Source organism: Haliaeetus albicilla, chromosome 11, assembly GCF_947461875.1.
Source record: "Haliaeetus albicilla chromosome 11, bHalAlb1.1, whole genome shotgun sequence".
Taxonomy (NCBI): domain Eukaryota; kingdom Metazoa; phylum Chordata; class Aves; order Accipitriformes; family Accipitridae; genus Haliaeetus; species Haliaeetus albicilla.
In genome coordinates, this window is record NC_091493.1 from 43308069 (window position 1) to 43321519 (window position 13451).

At 65.0% G+C, this 13451-nt stretch overlaps 2 protein-coding genes across 4 annotated transcripts in view; both read left to right on the top strand.

Moving 5' to 3' along the window:
* The first annotated feature begins 801 nt into the window (after positions 1 to 801).
* On the top strand, positions 802 to 11190 carry RASAL3 (RAS protein activator like 3). The gene is made up of 18 exons (XM_069797565.1): positions 802 to 1216; positions 2387 to 2505; positions 2626 to 2710; positions 4251 to 4339; positions 4438 to 4526; positions 4603 to 4735; positions 5137 to 5235; positions 5857 to 6393; positions 6831 to 6975; positions 7148 to 7292; positions 7767 to 8003; positions 8600 to 8801; positions 8951 to 9060; positions 9720 to 10032; positions 10123 to 10251; positions 10342 to 10541; positions 10647 to 10722; positions 10798 to 11190. The coding sequence occupies exons 1-18, from the start codon at positions 802 to 804 to the stop codon at positions 10945 to 10947; spliced, it is 3273 nt and encodes a 1090-aa protein (XP_069653666.1). The 3' UTR covers positions 10948 to 11190.
* A 1100-nt stretch (positions 11191 to 12290) lies between these two features.
* The window catches only part of WIZ (WIZ zinc finger), a 58359-nt gene continuing 57198 nt past the window's right edge, over positions 12291 to 13451 (top strand). For 2 of the 3 annotated variants that reach the window (XM_069797566.1, XM_069797567.1), the window contains exon 1: positions 12292 to 12765. In XM_069797566.1, the coding sequence (XP_069653667.1) occupies positions 12326 to 12765 (440 nt within the window). In that variant the 5' untranslated portion in view covers positions 12292 to 12325. Of the gene's footprint in view, positions 12766 to 13451 lie in introns of all 3 variants that reach the window. The other variant, XM_069797568.1, reaches the window with a different exon arrangement.

The window sequence follows — 13451 nt, forward strand, 5'->3', positions numbered from 1 at the left end:
AAGATGGGGACCCCTCGGTGGGCAGGGGCACCCCAGAACATCGGCACCCACAAGATGGGGACCCCCTCAGTGGGCAGGGGCACCCTGGGGACATGGGCACCCACAAGATTGGGGGACCCATTGGCGGCTGGAGCACTCACGGAAATGGGGACCCCTTGGTGGGCAGGGATGCCCCACAGCAATGGGCACCTTAGGGTGCCCCAATGTGGGTGCCCAGATAAGGGTGCCCGGGATGAGAGGACCCAAATAGGGGTGCCTGGATTAGGTGCTCTGGAGAAGGGCACCCAGGTAGGGGTGCCCAGAGAGGGGCACCCAGATAAAGGTGCGTAAATGGGGTGACAAAATAGAGGTGCCCCAATAAGGGTGCCTGGATTGGGGTGCCTGGATGGGGGAACCCACATAAGGGTGCATAAATAGGGTTGCCTGGGTGGGGGTGCCCAGATAGAGGCCCCCAGATAAGGGCACCTAGATGGGGGTGCACTGGGTGTAGGCACCCAAATAGGGGTGTCTGGATAGGGTGCTCATATAGGGTGCCTGTACATGGGTGCCTGGATAGGGACACCCAAATGAGGGTGCCTGGGCTTGGGTGCCCAGATAGAGACACCCAGATAGGGGTGCCCTTGCATGGGGGTCCCATGAATAGGGGTGCCTGGGTGGGGGTGCCCCAAAAGGGATACTTGGATGGGGCACCCAAATAGGGGTGACTGGGTGGGAATGCCAGGTTGGGGGTGCCCTTGCCCCCCCCGCCCCATGCCAGCCCGTGGACACCCCGTGGCTAACGTGGCTCTCCCCATCCCACAGATGGAAGTGGAGAAACCCCCGCTGGGACCCGAGCCACCAACTCTACTGAAGACCTACAAATGGCGAACGGCAGCACCCATGGGTGACCGAGAACCTGAACGGGGCACGGGGTCCCCGGGGAGCCGGCGTTGGACCCGGTTGCAGGGATGGAAACGTTCCTACAGCCAACCCGAATCTGATAGCCCCGATGATGGGGCTGGAAAGGGGAGCTCCGGCTTGGGGGCACCCAAAGCCAGCACCCGCCGGTCCCTCTTCCAACGGGCTTTTTCGGCACCCTCCAAGGGCACCAAGGAGACCCGGGGACCCGAGGGTGGCAAGGCCACCCTGCAGAAGTACCTGCGCTCCATGTCCAAGAGGAAGGGTCACGTGGAGAGCGGTGCCAGGGCTGAGCAGGTGCCCCACGATGCTGTTCCAGGTACGGGGGTGATGGGGAGGGTGGGCGTCAGGGTGCTGGTGGTGGGTGACGGTGATGGGATAGGGGCGGTGGTGGTTGGGGAGGAGTTGGGGGTGATGGGTTGGGGGATGATGGGTGGTAGGTGGTTGTAGGTGATGGGTTGGGAGTGATGGGTGGGGGGTGATAATGATGGGTGATGATGGGTGATGGGTTGGGAGTGATGGGTGGGGGGTGATGGGTGATAACGATGGGTGATGGGTTGGGGGGTGATGGGTGATGAGTGATGGGTGGGGGGTGATAATGATGGGTGATGGGTTGGGGGGTGATGGGTGATGAGTGATGGGTGGGGGGTGATAACGATGGGTGATGAGTTGGGGGGTGATGGGTGGGGGTGATAATGATGGGTGTTGGTTGGAGGGTGATGGGTTGGAGGGTGATGGGTGGTGATGATGATGGGTGATCAATTGGGGGTGATGGATGATGGGTTGGGGGCTGATGGGTGGTGGGCAATGGAAATGCGTGATGGTCTGGAATGCAATGGGTGATGGGCGGTGGGTTGGGGGCAACAGTTAGTGGGTGATGGTGATGGGTGATGGTGACCACTGGGGTCTGGGAGGCGGTGGGTGATGGTGGGAGACATAGAGGGGCGTAGGATGTGGCCAGGCTTTGCTGGTGTTGGGGATCTCCTGCCTGCAGGTGCCCTCCAGGGTTGGGGGGGGGGGGCACCCATGGGTGCAGGATGGCTGGGTCCCACCTGGCCCCAAGGCCTGCTCCCGGACTCACGTGGCCCTGGTCCCCGTGTGTGCCCGGCACGGGGCTCGTTGGCGGCACGTGGAGCCGTGCCAGCCCCTGCGGCACCCGGATCTGGCAAAACCGGCTTGGCTCCAGCAGGGACACCCACGGTGCAGGCAGGGCGCTGGGGCAGGGCAGCCAGCCGGCTTTGTCCCCATCATGGCGTGGCCACGGCCAAGCGTGGCCTGGCATTGCCACGCTGACGGCGGCACAGCCACATGTCCCCCAGCATTGCCACCCTGGTTGTGGCACAGCCGCGGCCATACATCCCCCGGCATCACCATACCCACGGTGGCATAGCCACAGCCACGTGTCCCCTGGCACTGCCACGCCGCCCATGGGTGACGGGCGCATGGTGAGCACCCAGTCTCCCCCTGACACCCTGCTCTGCACCCCCAGCAAGCACCCACGGGGTGTCATCGATCCCACTGGCTCCAGCACCTGACGCCCCGGTGTGGGATGTCTCCAACTTCTCCTTGGTGGACGGACATCTGATCCTTGTAGGCAAGGACGAGGAGGTGAGGACAAGGGGACAACAGTCCCCTGGGCACCCAGGGGCTCGTGCTGGTGTCCCTTGGGTGACGGGGTGCACAGATGGGTGCTGGGGACAGCGGTGCCTGACCCCTCCGTGCCACCAGGCTTCATGTAGGAACAGGAACCGGACGGGGAGCTCCATCTCCGACAGCACCAACCTGTACCCAGCAGGCGGCAGGAGGGACCCCGGTGAGCGAGGTCGCCCCGTGCCGGCACGCACCGATGCCACGGGGTGTTGGCACGTGCTGGTGTGACTTGTGTGTGTGCAGGTCCCGTGCGGCTCCACTGCACGGAGCTCCTTGGGCTACGTGCCATGGCACGCCCCGTGCCGTGTACCATACGATCATGCACCGCGCACAGTGCCAGGCATCGTGGCCGTGCCCCGTGCCATGCCCTGTGCCATGCACCGTGCCGCTGTGCGCTGTGATATGCACCGTGCCAGGCGCCGTGCGCTGCCCCATGCCCCACACCGTGCATCCTGGCTGTGCCTTGTGCCATGCATCGTGCCATGCGCCGTGTTGCCATGTGCCATGTTACCATGCACCGGGCAATGCATCGTGGCTGTGCCCTGTGCCACGCACCGTGCCACGCTCTGTGCCACGCACCCTATGTCTTGCATCATGGCCATGCCCTGTGCCATGCCCTGTGCGCTGTGCTCCATAGTCATGCCCCATGCTGTGCCCGGTGCCGAGCACCGTACGGCACCCCATGCCATGCCCCGTGTTGTGCCCATGCCGTGCCAGATGCCAGACTTTGTGCCGTGCCCATGTCACACACCGTGCCATGCAGCAAGCCGTGCCCCGTGTCATCCACCCTGCTAAGCCTCACGTCACACCGTGTCGCGTCCTGTGCCATGCACCACGCCACTCACCGTGCCGTGCACCGTTTGTGCACCGCGCTGGGCACCACGCCGCATCCCGTGCCAATGCCGCATCCCGTGCCACGTACCACACAATGTACCACGCCACGTACCACGCCGTGCCCTGTGCCATGCCCCGCGCCGTGCCCTGTGCCACGCACCACACCGTGCCATACCCTGCACCGGGTACCGTGCTAGGCACCGCGCCGTGCTTTGTGCCGTGCACCCCACCGTGCCCCGTGTCCCCCACCGAGCCGGGTGCACGGAGGAAGCGCTGGGTGCGATGCTGCCTCGTACCGTCACCGCTTCCTCCATGCTGCTGCGTCTGCTGATCCGAGCGATAAATGCTTTCGGCTTCCTCCCCGCGCCCCTCACCGGCGTGGGCAGACGGCGTTGCTGCCAGCCATGGGGCCCCGCCGCTGGCTGCTCTGCACCGCGCAGGGAGGTGAGTTACCCCCACGCTGGCACCGGGGCTGGCACCCTCATGGCACCGGGGTGGGGACCATCCTGGATGGGTGCTCGGCATCGCGGCACCGGGGCTGAGCACCAAGCCTGGACGCTGGCGCTGTGCACTGGAGCTGGGGCAGCAGGATACATCCTACTGCCCCCTTCTTCCTTGCGCCCATGAGCACCCATTTTCAGCACCCGAAGCTTGGCTGCATCTCCGGGCTGTAGATACTGTGAGGTGCTGGCAGGATTTGGCACCCAGAACAAGGTGCCTGGGTCCTTCCTCCAGCTTTGGTTGATGTTTCCCTGCGGGGGGAGGGTTGCGTATGGGTGTATCCTGCCCCTTCTCAAGCCTGGCATGGTGTTGGGGTGCTTGGGGTGCTGGTAAAGGGGGGGGGGTCCTGATGTTGGGTGCCCCTCCAGACCTGGCTGCAGATGAGAAGAGCACCCGGGGTGCCGGGAGAAGCGCCGAGAGCGAGACCTCCTCCACCTCCCAGTTCACCAATGTCAAGGTGGGCATCCCCCCTCCCCACAGTCCCAGCCCCCCCTTCTCCCGGGTGCTCAGGCCCACCCATGGGTGACACGGCAGCCATCTCCTTACCCCATCCAGGGGTTGTTGTGGAAGAGGCTCCGGGAGCGGAAAGGTCGCGGCGTCCCCAAAGTCGAGACGCCGGCAGTGACGGTCCCCAACGGTGAGAGGTACGGCACCGCAGAGGGTGGCGGTGGGGTCACGGGTGCTGGTGAGGGTGCCCCGGTGATGGTCCTGTCCCCGTAGGGTCCCCAGCCGGAGCGGTTCGCGGGAGTCGCTGCTGCCACCTCCCAGCGTGGCTGAACTGGACCTCACTGGGGACAATGTCATCATCCGGCCCGTGCACGGCAGCATCGTGGGCGAGAAGTTTTGCTTTCAGGTAACGGGCTTGGGTGGGTGTTCAGGGCGCCCCGAAGAGGCACCCGGGGCACCCTGGATGGGCACCCAGAGCACCCCAGGCAACCTGAAAGGGACCCCAGGGCACCCCAGGCACCTTGGAGGGGCACCCAGAGCATCCAGAGCACCCCAGGCACCCTGGGCAGACACCCAGGGCACCCTGGGGGGGCATCCACAGCACCTCAGGTACCCGGGGCACCCAAGACATCCTGCACAGTCATCCAGGGCACGCAGGACACCCCGAAGGGGCACCCAGAGCACCCTGCCCAAGCCCCCAGGGCACCCCCACTGAGCACCCCAAAGGGACACACCAGCACAGCCCTTAGCCATGGGCACCCAGACCCCAGAGCGTAGCCCCCCCCCAGACACCTTCCCCGCACCCAGGTCATCACGGGCGAGGGCAGCCGGTCCTTCGGGTGCACGTCCCTGGCCGAACGCGACCGCTGGATTGAGAACCTGCGCCGGACCGTGCAGCCCAACAAGGTGGGACCGCGAGGACACCCGTGGGACACCCCTGCCACCCCCAGGGGACGGGAACCTCCAGCACCCAGACATGAGAGGCCACCCGCTGCCCTCCTGTCTCCCCAATGGGCAGGATGAGGCCCGCTGGCAGGGCTGGGTGGGGAAACTGAGGCACAACCCCCCCACTCCACCCTGGAGCCCTGCAGGCACCCACAACCCTGATGTACTCCTGGGGGCTTGCTTGTCCCCCCATGTACCCTCCTGTCCCCTGGGGGCTTGGTTGTCCCCTTGTGTCCCCTCCTGTCCCACCATGGGTTTGGCTATCACCCATGTCCCCCTGAGGATTTGGTTGTCCACCCATGTCCCCATGTCCCCTCCTGTCCCTCCATGTCCCTTCCTGTCCCTCCATGTCCCCTCCTGTCCCCACTCCCACCCCATCCTCCCATGTCTCCTCCTGTCCCCCAATGTTCCTTCCTGTCCATCCTTGTCCCCCCCATTCCCACGTGTCCCTCTGTCCCCCATGTCCCCTCCTGTCCACCCACAGAATTCCCTGTCCCCCTCAACCCCCGTGCAGATTCACCTACCCCCCCATGTCCCCCACTGTCCCCTTGACCTCCCCACCCATGTCCCCCACCCCGGCAGGACAACTGCGAGAGGCTGGAGCTGGCGCTGAGCCTGTGGGTGTACGAAGCACGGGACCTGCCACCTCGGCGTCGCCTCCGTTGTCACCTCCACCTGGACGGCACCCTCTTCGCCCGTACCACCGCCAAGGTGGCCGGTCCCGACGGCGAGCTCTTTTGGGGTGAACTCTTCCAATTGGCCGCCCTGCCACCCGCCCGTGCCCTCACCCTCACCCTTTGCCGTGATGACCACCCCGGTCAACCAGTAGCCTCCATTACCGTCCCCTTGGCCGAGCTGGCGGCTGCCCGGCAGCCCTTGGAGCGTTGGTACCCACTGAGTGGTCCCGGGGGAGGTGAGCGGATGCCATCGGTGAGGGTACGCGGGCGCTACCGGGAGGTGCGGGTGCTGCCCATCGTACGCTACAAGGAATTGGCTGAGTTCATCACCTTCCATTACCGGGAGCTGTGTGCCCATCTGGAGCCCACCATCGCCGTGCGGCACAAGGAGGAGCTGGCTGGTGCTCTCGTCCGCGTCTTGCAGAGCACTGGGAAGGCCAAGGTGGAGCGGGTGCTGGCCATGGGGGATGTGGGGAGGGTGGGTGAGGGCAAGATGGGTGCTGCCTGGGGTGCTGTGGGCATGGCAGTTGGGGTAGGAGGGACATCATGGGTTGGGGGTGCTGGGAGAGTTGGGGTGGGATGGGATGGGGTGGATGGGTTGGGTTGGGATGAGTTGGATGGGTTGGGTTGGGATGGGTTGGATGGGTTGCGTTTGGTTGAGTTGGGATGAGGTGGATGGGTTGGGTTGGGTTGAGTTGGAATGGGATGGGATGGGACTGGAGAGTCGGTTTTGGTTGGGGTGGACGAGTTGGGATGGGATGGATGGGAACTGCAGTTCAGGGGAGCGCCAGGAGGTCCTGGCACTTCCCAGGGTGGGTTGGTCAGGTCGGTTTGGGGCCATGGGTGCCCACTGAGCCCTTCAACACGTCCACCTGGCAGTCATTCCTCATCGACCTCGGTGTGGCCGAGCTGGACCGCTTTGATGACCGCGAGGCACTGATCTTCCGTGAGAACACGCTGGCCACCAAGGCCATCGACGAGTACATGAAACTGGTGGGGGGCAAGTACCTCCAGGACACGCTGGGTACGGCTGAACGTTACACATCTTTGTGGGATGTTAGGGGGTGTGGTGGGGTGCGGGGCATGGACAGAGCATTGTGGGGCTGTAGGACACCCCCAGAAAGTGGAGGCTTGTCACGGCCATGCCCACGGTGGTGGTTGGTTGGTCCCCTTACGGGTTGTTCCTTGGTGTTCAGGTGAGGCCGTGGCCCAGCTCTGCACCTCGGATGATAGCTGCGAGGTGGATCCCAGCAAATGCGCTGGCCTTGACCTCTCTGACAACCAGAACAACCTGCGGCAAGTCTGCGAGGAGACCTTCCAACGCATCGCTGCGTCCTGCGAGTGAGGGACAGCCCCTGCGCGGGCCATGGGATTGGGCACGGAGATGGCCGTGGGGGTGGGCACCTGCCCAGGGATGGGCTTGGGGATGGACACTGGTACGGGCAATGGGAGAAGCCTGGGGTGGGCACCAGCACCATGAAGACCTGGGGACAGGCTTGGAGGTGGGCATGGGCATAGGGACGGGCTTGGGGACAGGAATGGGAATGGGCAGGAGGACAGGCACTGGCACCAGGATGGGCATGGGGATGGGTTTGAGGATTGGCATCATCCTGGGGATGGGTTTGGGGACTGGCACCATCCCTGGGATGGGCATGGGCACCAGGAATAATCCAGGGACAAGCTTGGGGACAAGCACAAGGGACTGGCCTGTGGACAAGCACAGGCATGGTGGGCACCATGTCCCACGTGGCTTGCTGGGGTGGCTCCAGGGCCAGCCACCTGCCCCAGCACCCTTCAGGGTGTCTCTCCCCACAGCGCCTTCCCGGCAGAGCTGGGCGAGATCTTTGCAGCATGGCAGGAGGAGTGCGCGGCACGGGGCAAGGCGCCCATCGGACAGCGCCTGGTCTCGGCCTCCCTCTTCCTACGGTTCCTCTGCCCTGCCGTCATGTCCCCCAGCCTCTTTGGCCTCGTCCAGGAGTATCCCAGCGAGGCCACTGCCCGTACCCTCACCCTCGTGGCCAAGGTCATCCAGAACTTGGCCAACTTCACCACGTACGTCATGGCAGGGCACAGCACCAGCGCCGGTGGGGAGGGACATGCCCATGGGGAAGCCATGGGGCAGCGGGGACATCCCCTACATGCTGTGTGGCACATGCCGTGGACAGTCATGGGGCAGTAGGGTTGTCCCCAACATACCATGGAGTGGTAGGGTTGTCCCCAACATGCCACAGAGCAGCAGGGATGTCCCTTAAATGTCATGGGGCAGCAGTGACACCTCCTACATGCTGTGTGGCAAGCAGGGACATCTCCTACATGCCATGAACCAGCCATGGGGCAGCAGGGAGCATCTCCACTGCATGCATGGGGCTGATGTGTCCCAGCAGCAGGGCCTCATGTGTCACCTGTGGTGGCCTGACCTATGGGTGGCTTGGTGCAAGAACATGGCAGTGTCCTCACATGTCCTGGCTTGTAGCCAGGGTGGTGACATGGTGCAGGGTCATTGCAGTGACATGGTGCAGGGTCATTGCAATGACATGGTGCATGATCCCGGAGGTGGCGTGGCCCATGACCATGATGGTGGCTCGTGACCATGGTGGTGGCCCAGGCCATTGCCTTGTCCCCAGGCAACCAGACATTGTGGTCCCCAGGTTTGGTGAGAAGGAGGCCTACATGGGCTTCATGAATGAGTTCCTGGAGCACAACTGGAGCACCATGACAGAATTCCTGCAGAGCGTGGCCAACCCTGAGAGCAGCGTCCACATGGCCACCTACGACGGCTACGTGGACCTGGCTCTGGAGCTCGCCACTCTCCACCTCCTGCTCTGCGACATCTTCTCCAGCCTGGACCAGGTGCCACCACCCATTTGTCCCCAAGGGTAGCTGGCAAGACTGGCCACCTCCTTCTCCCCACACAGAGACCTGGTGTCCACTGCCCCATGGATGGCACCTACCCCAAGACCACCCATTGTCCCCATAACGTCCTTGTCTTGTCCTGGTAGGCCACGCAGGAGGAGCTGGAGCCCCTACCCACCATCCTCACTGCCATCAGGGAGGGGACCCCCGTCCCCGTCTCCGTCCGTCTCAGCTCCACCACAGAGCGAAGTTACCGGTGGGTGGACAGAGGGACATATGGGACCAAGGTGGACGTGTGGGGCCAGGAGGAGCTTTGGTAGAGGCGTGACACTAGGATGGGTTTGGGGTGGTTCTCGTCCTGGCGGGGTTCAGGGGATAGTTCTGGTCCTAGTTGGGTCTAGGGTGACTCTGGTCCAGAATGGGTTCGAAGTCACTGGTCCCAGTTGGGTTCAGGGCATGGTTTTGGTCCCTGATGGGTCCAGCAGATGGCTGCGGTCCAGGTAGGGGATGGTTCTGGTCTGGACTGGATTTGGTGGATAATTCTGATCCAGGCTGGGTCCAGGAGATGTTTCTGGTCCCAGATGGATTTAGGGGGTGTTTCTGGTGCTGGCTGGGTTCAGGGTGGTTCTGGTTCTGGCTGGGTTTGGGGTGACTCTGGTTCTGGGTGGGTTTGGGGTGGTTCAGGTCAAGGCTGGTCTTGATGCTGGTTCCGGTTCTGGTTGGGCTTGAGAGATGTTTCTGGTCCCAACTGGGTTTGGGGTGCTTAAGGTCCAGGCTGGGGTCAGGAGATGGGTTCAATCCCAACTGGGTTTGGGGTGCCTCTGGTCCAGACTGGGTTCAGGGTGGTTCTGGTCCCTCCTGGGTCCAGCACCACCCTGGTATCTGGCCATGCCATCACCCCATCTCCCCTCACAGCCCGGCAGACAGCTTCAAACCAGGCTTCGTGCCACCACGGGACCTGAGCAAGCACAGCCCCCTCATCAAGAGCCAGTCCCTCATCAGCATCCGCCGAGTTCGGGGCCGGGAGGACGGGCCGGAACCGGAGCCGGCACCGGCACCAGTACCATCACCGCCGTCCAGCCGGGAACGCCGCAACGTGCAACGCACCCAGAGCGTGCCGGCGCAGAGTAAAGCTGCCCGGCGCCTACGCAAGCAGGCCAGCGCCGAGCACGTGGCGGAGCCACTGGTCGATGACAACCCAGGATCCCTCATCCCCCGCAACGTCCCGGTAAGCCACGGTGGCTGCCATGCCGCCCTCGTGTTAGGGCCGGTGCTCCGAGGAGTACGGCAGCGTTAATAAGTGCCGCCGGTGCTGTAGGGTCATGGGAAGCTGCGCTCGTCGGCGTCGCTACCGCGCAAATCGACGGTGCCGTGGCAGCGCTATGCGGAGGAGGCGGCGGCGGCGGCGGCACAGGGCGAGCTCTACGCCATCCGCCCCTTGGAGAAGGTAACCGTGGGGTGGGTGACAGCCAAACCCACTGGGGTGTCCACCGATAATCCCCACACACACACACATCCCGTCCTCGTCCCCCTCCAGCATGGGCGGTTGATCGAGGCACTGCGGAAGGAGGTGGCGGAGAACCGGGAGAAGTTACGGCTGGTGGAGACGCGAGCGGGAGAGATGGAAGTCCAACACTGCGGATTGCGGCAGGAGCAGGGTCAGCACCGAGAGCAGCTTGAGCGTCTCCGGCAGCAGTTGGAGGAGGCGAACGCCCGTGCGGCCAATTTGGGTGCCAGGTAGGGATGGGGATGGGGAGTGGGTTCCCCAAACCGGTGGGTGCTCCACGCCAGCGGGTGCCCCACCACCGGGTCGGGGTCTTGGCTCATTCCCAACCCAATTAGGTTGACGGTGGCTGAAGGCACCAGGAAGAAAGACCTGGAGAGGCTGAAGGCCAGCGAGGAGAAGAGCCGAGAGCTGGTAAGAGCCAGGATGCAGGTGCACCCATGGGTGACAAGAGGGACCCGGGTGGGGGCTGACACGGTCCCCTCGCAGGAGAGACGGCTGTCGGCACTGGAGAAGGAGCAGACAGAGCTGCGGGATGCCATCGCCCAAGCCCTGGGCCACCCTGGGAGGACGGGACGCAGGATGCCGGCACGGGGTTGGGACGAGAGCGGTGACGACTCTCAGGCCACCAGCGTGTAACTGGTTGCCCCGATGTCCCCAACGTGTCCCTGCAGCCCGGTCACCCGCCGTCTCCTGGGTCTTTCTGAAGGGCATTTAATCCTGATCCCGCGGGGTGTCCCCTCCCCAGGCAATAAACAGTGTTGGTGTCACCGCCACGAGGTACTCGGTTGTGACCTGCCACCGCTCAGGGCTCTGTCCCCAGCACCCTACGCCTGCCGGGGACATCCTAGGACCAGTGACAGGGATGGCAGGGCCATGGGGACCTGGAGGAGACCCATGGGGACCTGGAAAAGTGACAGAGATGGCAGGGCCATGGGGACACTTTGGGGGTGACAGGACCATGGAGACTCTCTGGGACAGGGCCACGGGGACACTTTGAGGGTGACAGGGCCACAGGGACTTTTTGGGACAGGGCCATGGGGAGACTTTGGGGGTGACAGGGCCACAGGGACTTTTTGGGACAGGGCCATGGGGAGACTTTGGGGGTGACAGGGCCATGGGGACTTTCTGGGACAGGGCCATGGGGAGACTTTGGGGGTGACAGGGCCACAGGGACTTTTTGGGACAGGGCCATGGGGAGACTTTGGGGGTGACAGGGCCACAGGGACTTTTTGGGACAGGGCCATGGGGACTCTTTGGGGGTGACAGGGCCATGGGGACCTTCTGGGACAGGGCCATGGGGACTCTTTGGGGGTGACGGGGCCACAGAGACTTTTTGGGACAGGGCAGGCAATGGGGACACTTTGGGGGTGACAGGGCCACAGAGACTTTTTGGGACAGGGCAATGGGGACACTTTGGGGGTGACAGGGCCACAGAGACTTTTTGGGACAGGGCAATGGGGACACTTTGGGGGTGACAGGGCCATGGGGACTTTCTGGGACAGGGCCATGGGGACTCTTTGGGGGTGACGGGGCCACAGGGACCCCTCAGGGCAGGGCCATGGGGACACTTTGGGGGCGACGGGGCCACAGAGACTTTTTGGGACAGGGCCATGGGGACACTTTGGGGGTGACGGGTCCTCTTTGGGACAGGGCCACGGGGTCCCCTGGGGGTTGGCAGGACCACGGGTCCCGCCGGGGTCCCCTCAGGGCCGCCCCTTTCCCCGACCAGCCAGACCTTCCCCCTCCGCCCCCCCTAAAATGGCCGCGCGGCGCCGCCGTCGCTCTCCGATGACGCAACAACCCGCGCCGCTCCCCCCCCTCCTGGAAGGTCGCCGCGCCGCCTCTTCCCTTCCCTCCTCCCCCCGCCACTCCCAAGATGGCGACGACGGCGAGCCGCCGACGTCATCAGTCCGCGCCGCGCTCCGTCGGGGAATGCGGCGGAGGGCGGCGGCGACGACGACGACCGCCGCTCCGTCGGGGCGGGCGGGCTGAACGGAACGGCGCGGCCCTTAACATGGCGGCGGCGGCAGAAGACGAAGAGAGGGCGGCAGCCGCGTCGGCGCTGGGTTCCCGTTCGCCGCCCTCAAGATGTCGGCGGCGGCCCGGTGGCGCGCGGCGTGACGTAGTCAGGCCCCGCCGGCGGGAGGGGGGCGGGGGAGAGGCCGGAGAGGCGCAGGAGGAGGAGGAGGAGGAGGAGGCGGCGGCGGCGGCGGCGGCGGGACCGGGACCGGGACCGGCCGGGCCCCCGGGGGGGGATTTAAAGGGACCATGTCCCCGGCGAGGCGGTTGTTGTGGAGGCCGGAACCGGGCAGGAGGCGGCGGGGGCGGCGGTTGCAGCAGCAGCAGCAGCGACGCCGCTGAGGAGGAGGAGGAGAAGAAGAAGAAGAAGAAGAAGAAGCAGCAGCAGCAGCAGCAGCAGCCGCCCGGTGGGCCTGGCCCCGGGGGACCGGTGGGGTGAGTACCCACCGGGGGGGGGGGGGAGTGTGTGTGTGTGTCTGGTTCGGCCCGGTGGGAGACGAAACGGAGCCGTTACCGGGCGACCCGCGGTTGGGCTGGGGGGAGGTGACGCTGACACCCCCCCCACCCCCCGCCTCGTACCGGCTCCGTCCGGGGTGCTGAAACGGGTTTGGGGGGGCCCCAGGTGTTTTTTGGGGGGGTCCAGGGTCTGAGGTAACCGGGCCACGGTTACCCCGGTCTGAGGGGGACCCAGGTGTCCGGGGGGGGGGGGCGTACGGGGAGCCAGGGGTCCTGGGGAGGGGGGGCATGGGGGGGGGTGGTGATGGAGGGGGGACCCAGGTGTCTGGGGGGGGTGTCTGTGTTGAGGAGGGGACCCAGGTGTCCAGGGGGGTATAGGGAAGGAGGGGGGGGTCTGTGTTGAGGAGAGGACCCCGGGGTCTGGGGGGGTCTGGAGGGGAAGGCGGGGGGGCTGTGTTGAGGAGGGAACTCAGGTATTTGGGGGGGGTCTGGAGGGGAGGGGGGGTCTGTACTGAGGAGGGGACCCAGGGGTCTGGAAGGGAGGGGGGTCTGTGCTGAGGAGGGGACTCGAGGGTCTGGAGGAGAGGGGGGGGGTCTGTGTTGAGGAGGGGACCCAGGCATCCGGGACTGGCAGGGGCGTAAGTACAGGCAGCGTGCAGCAGGTG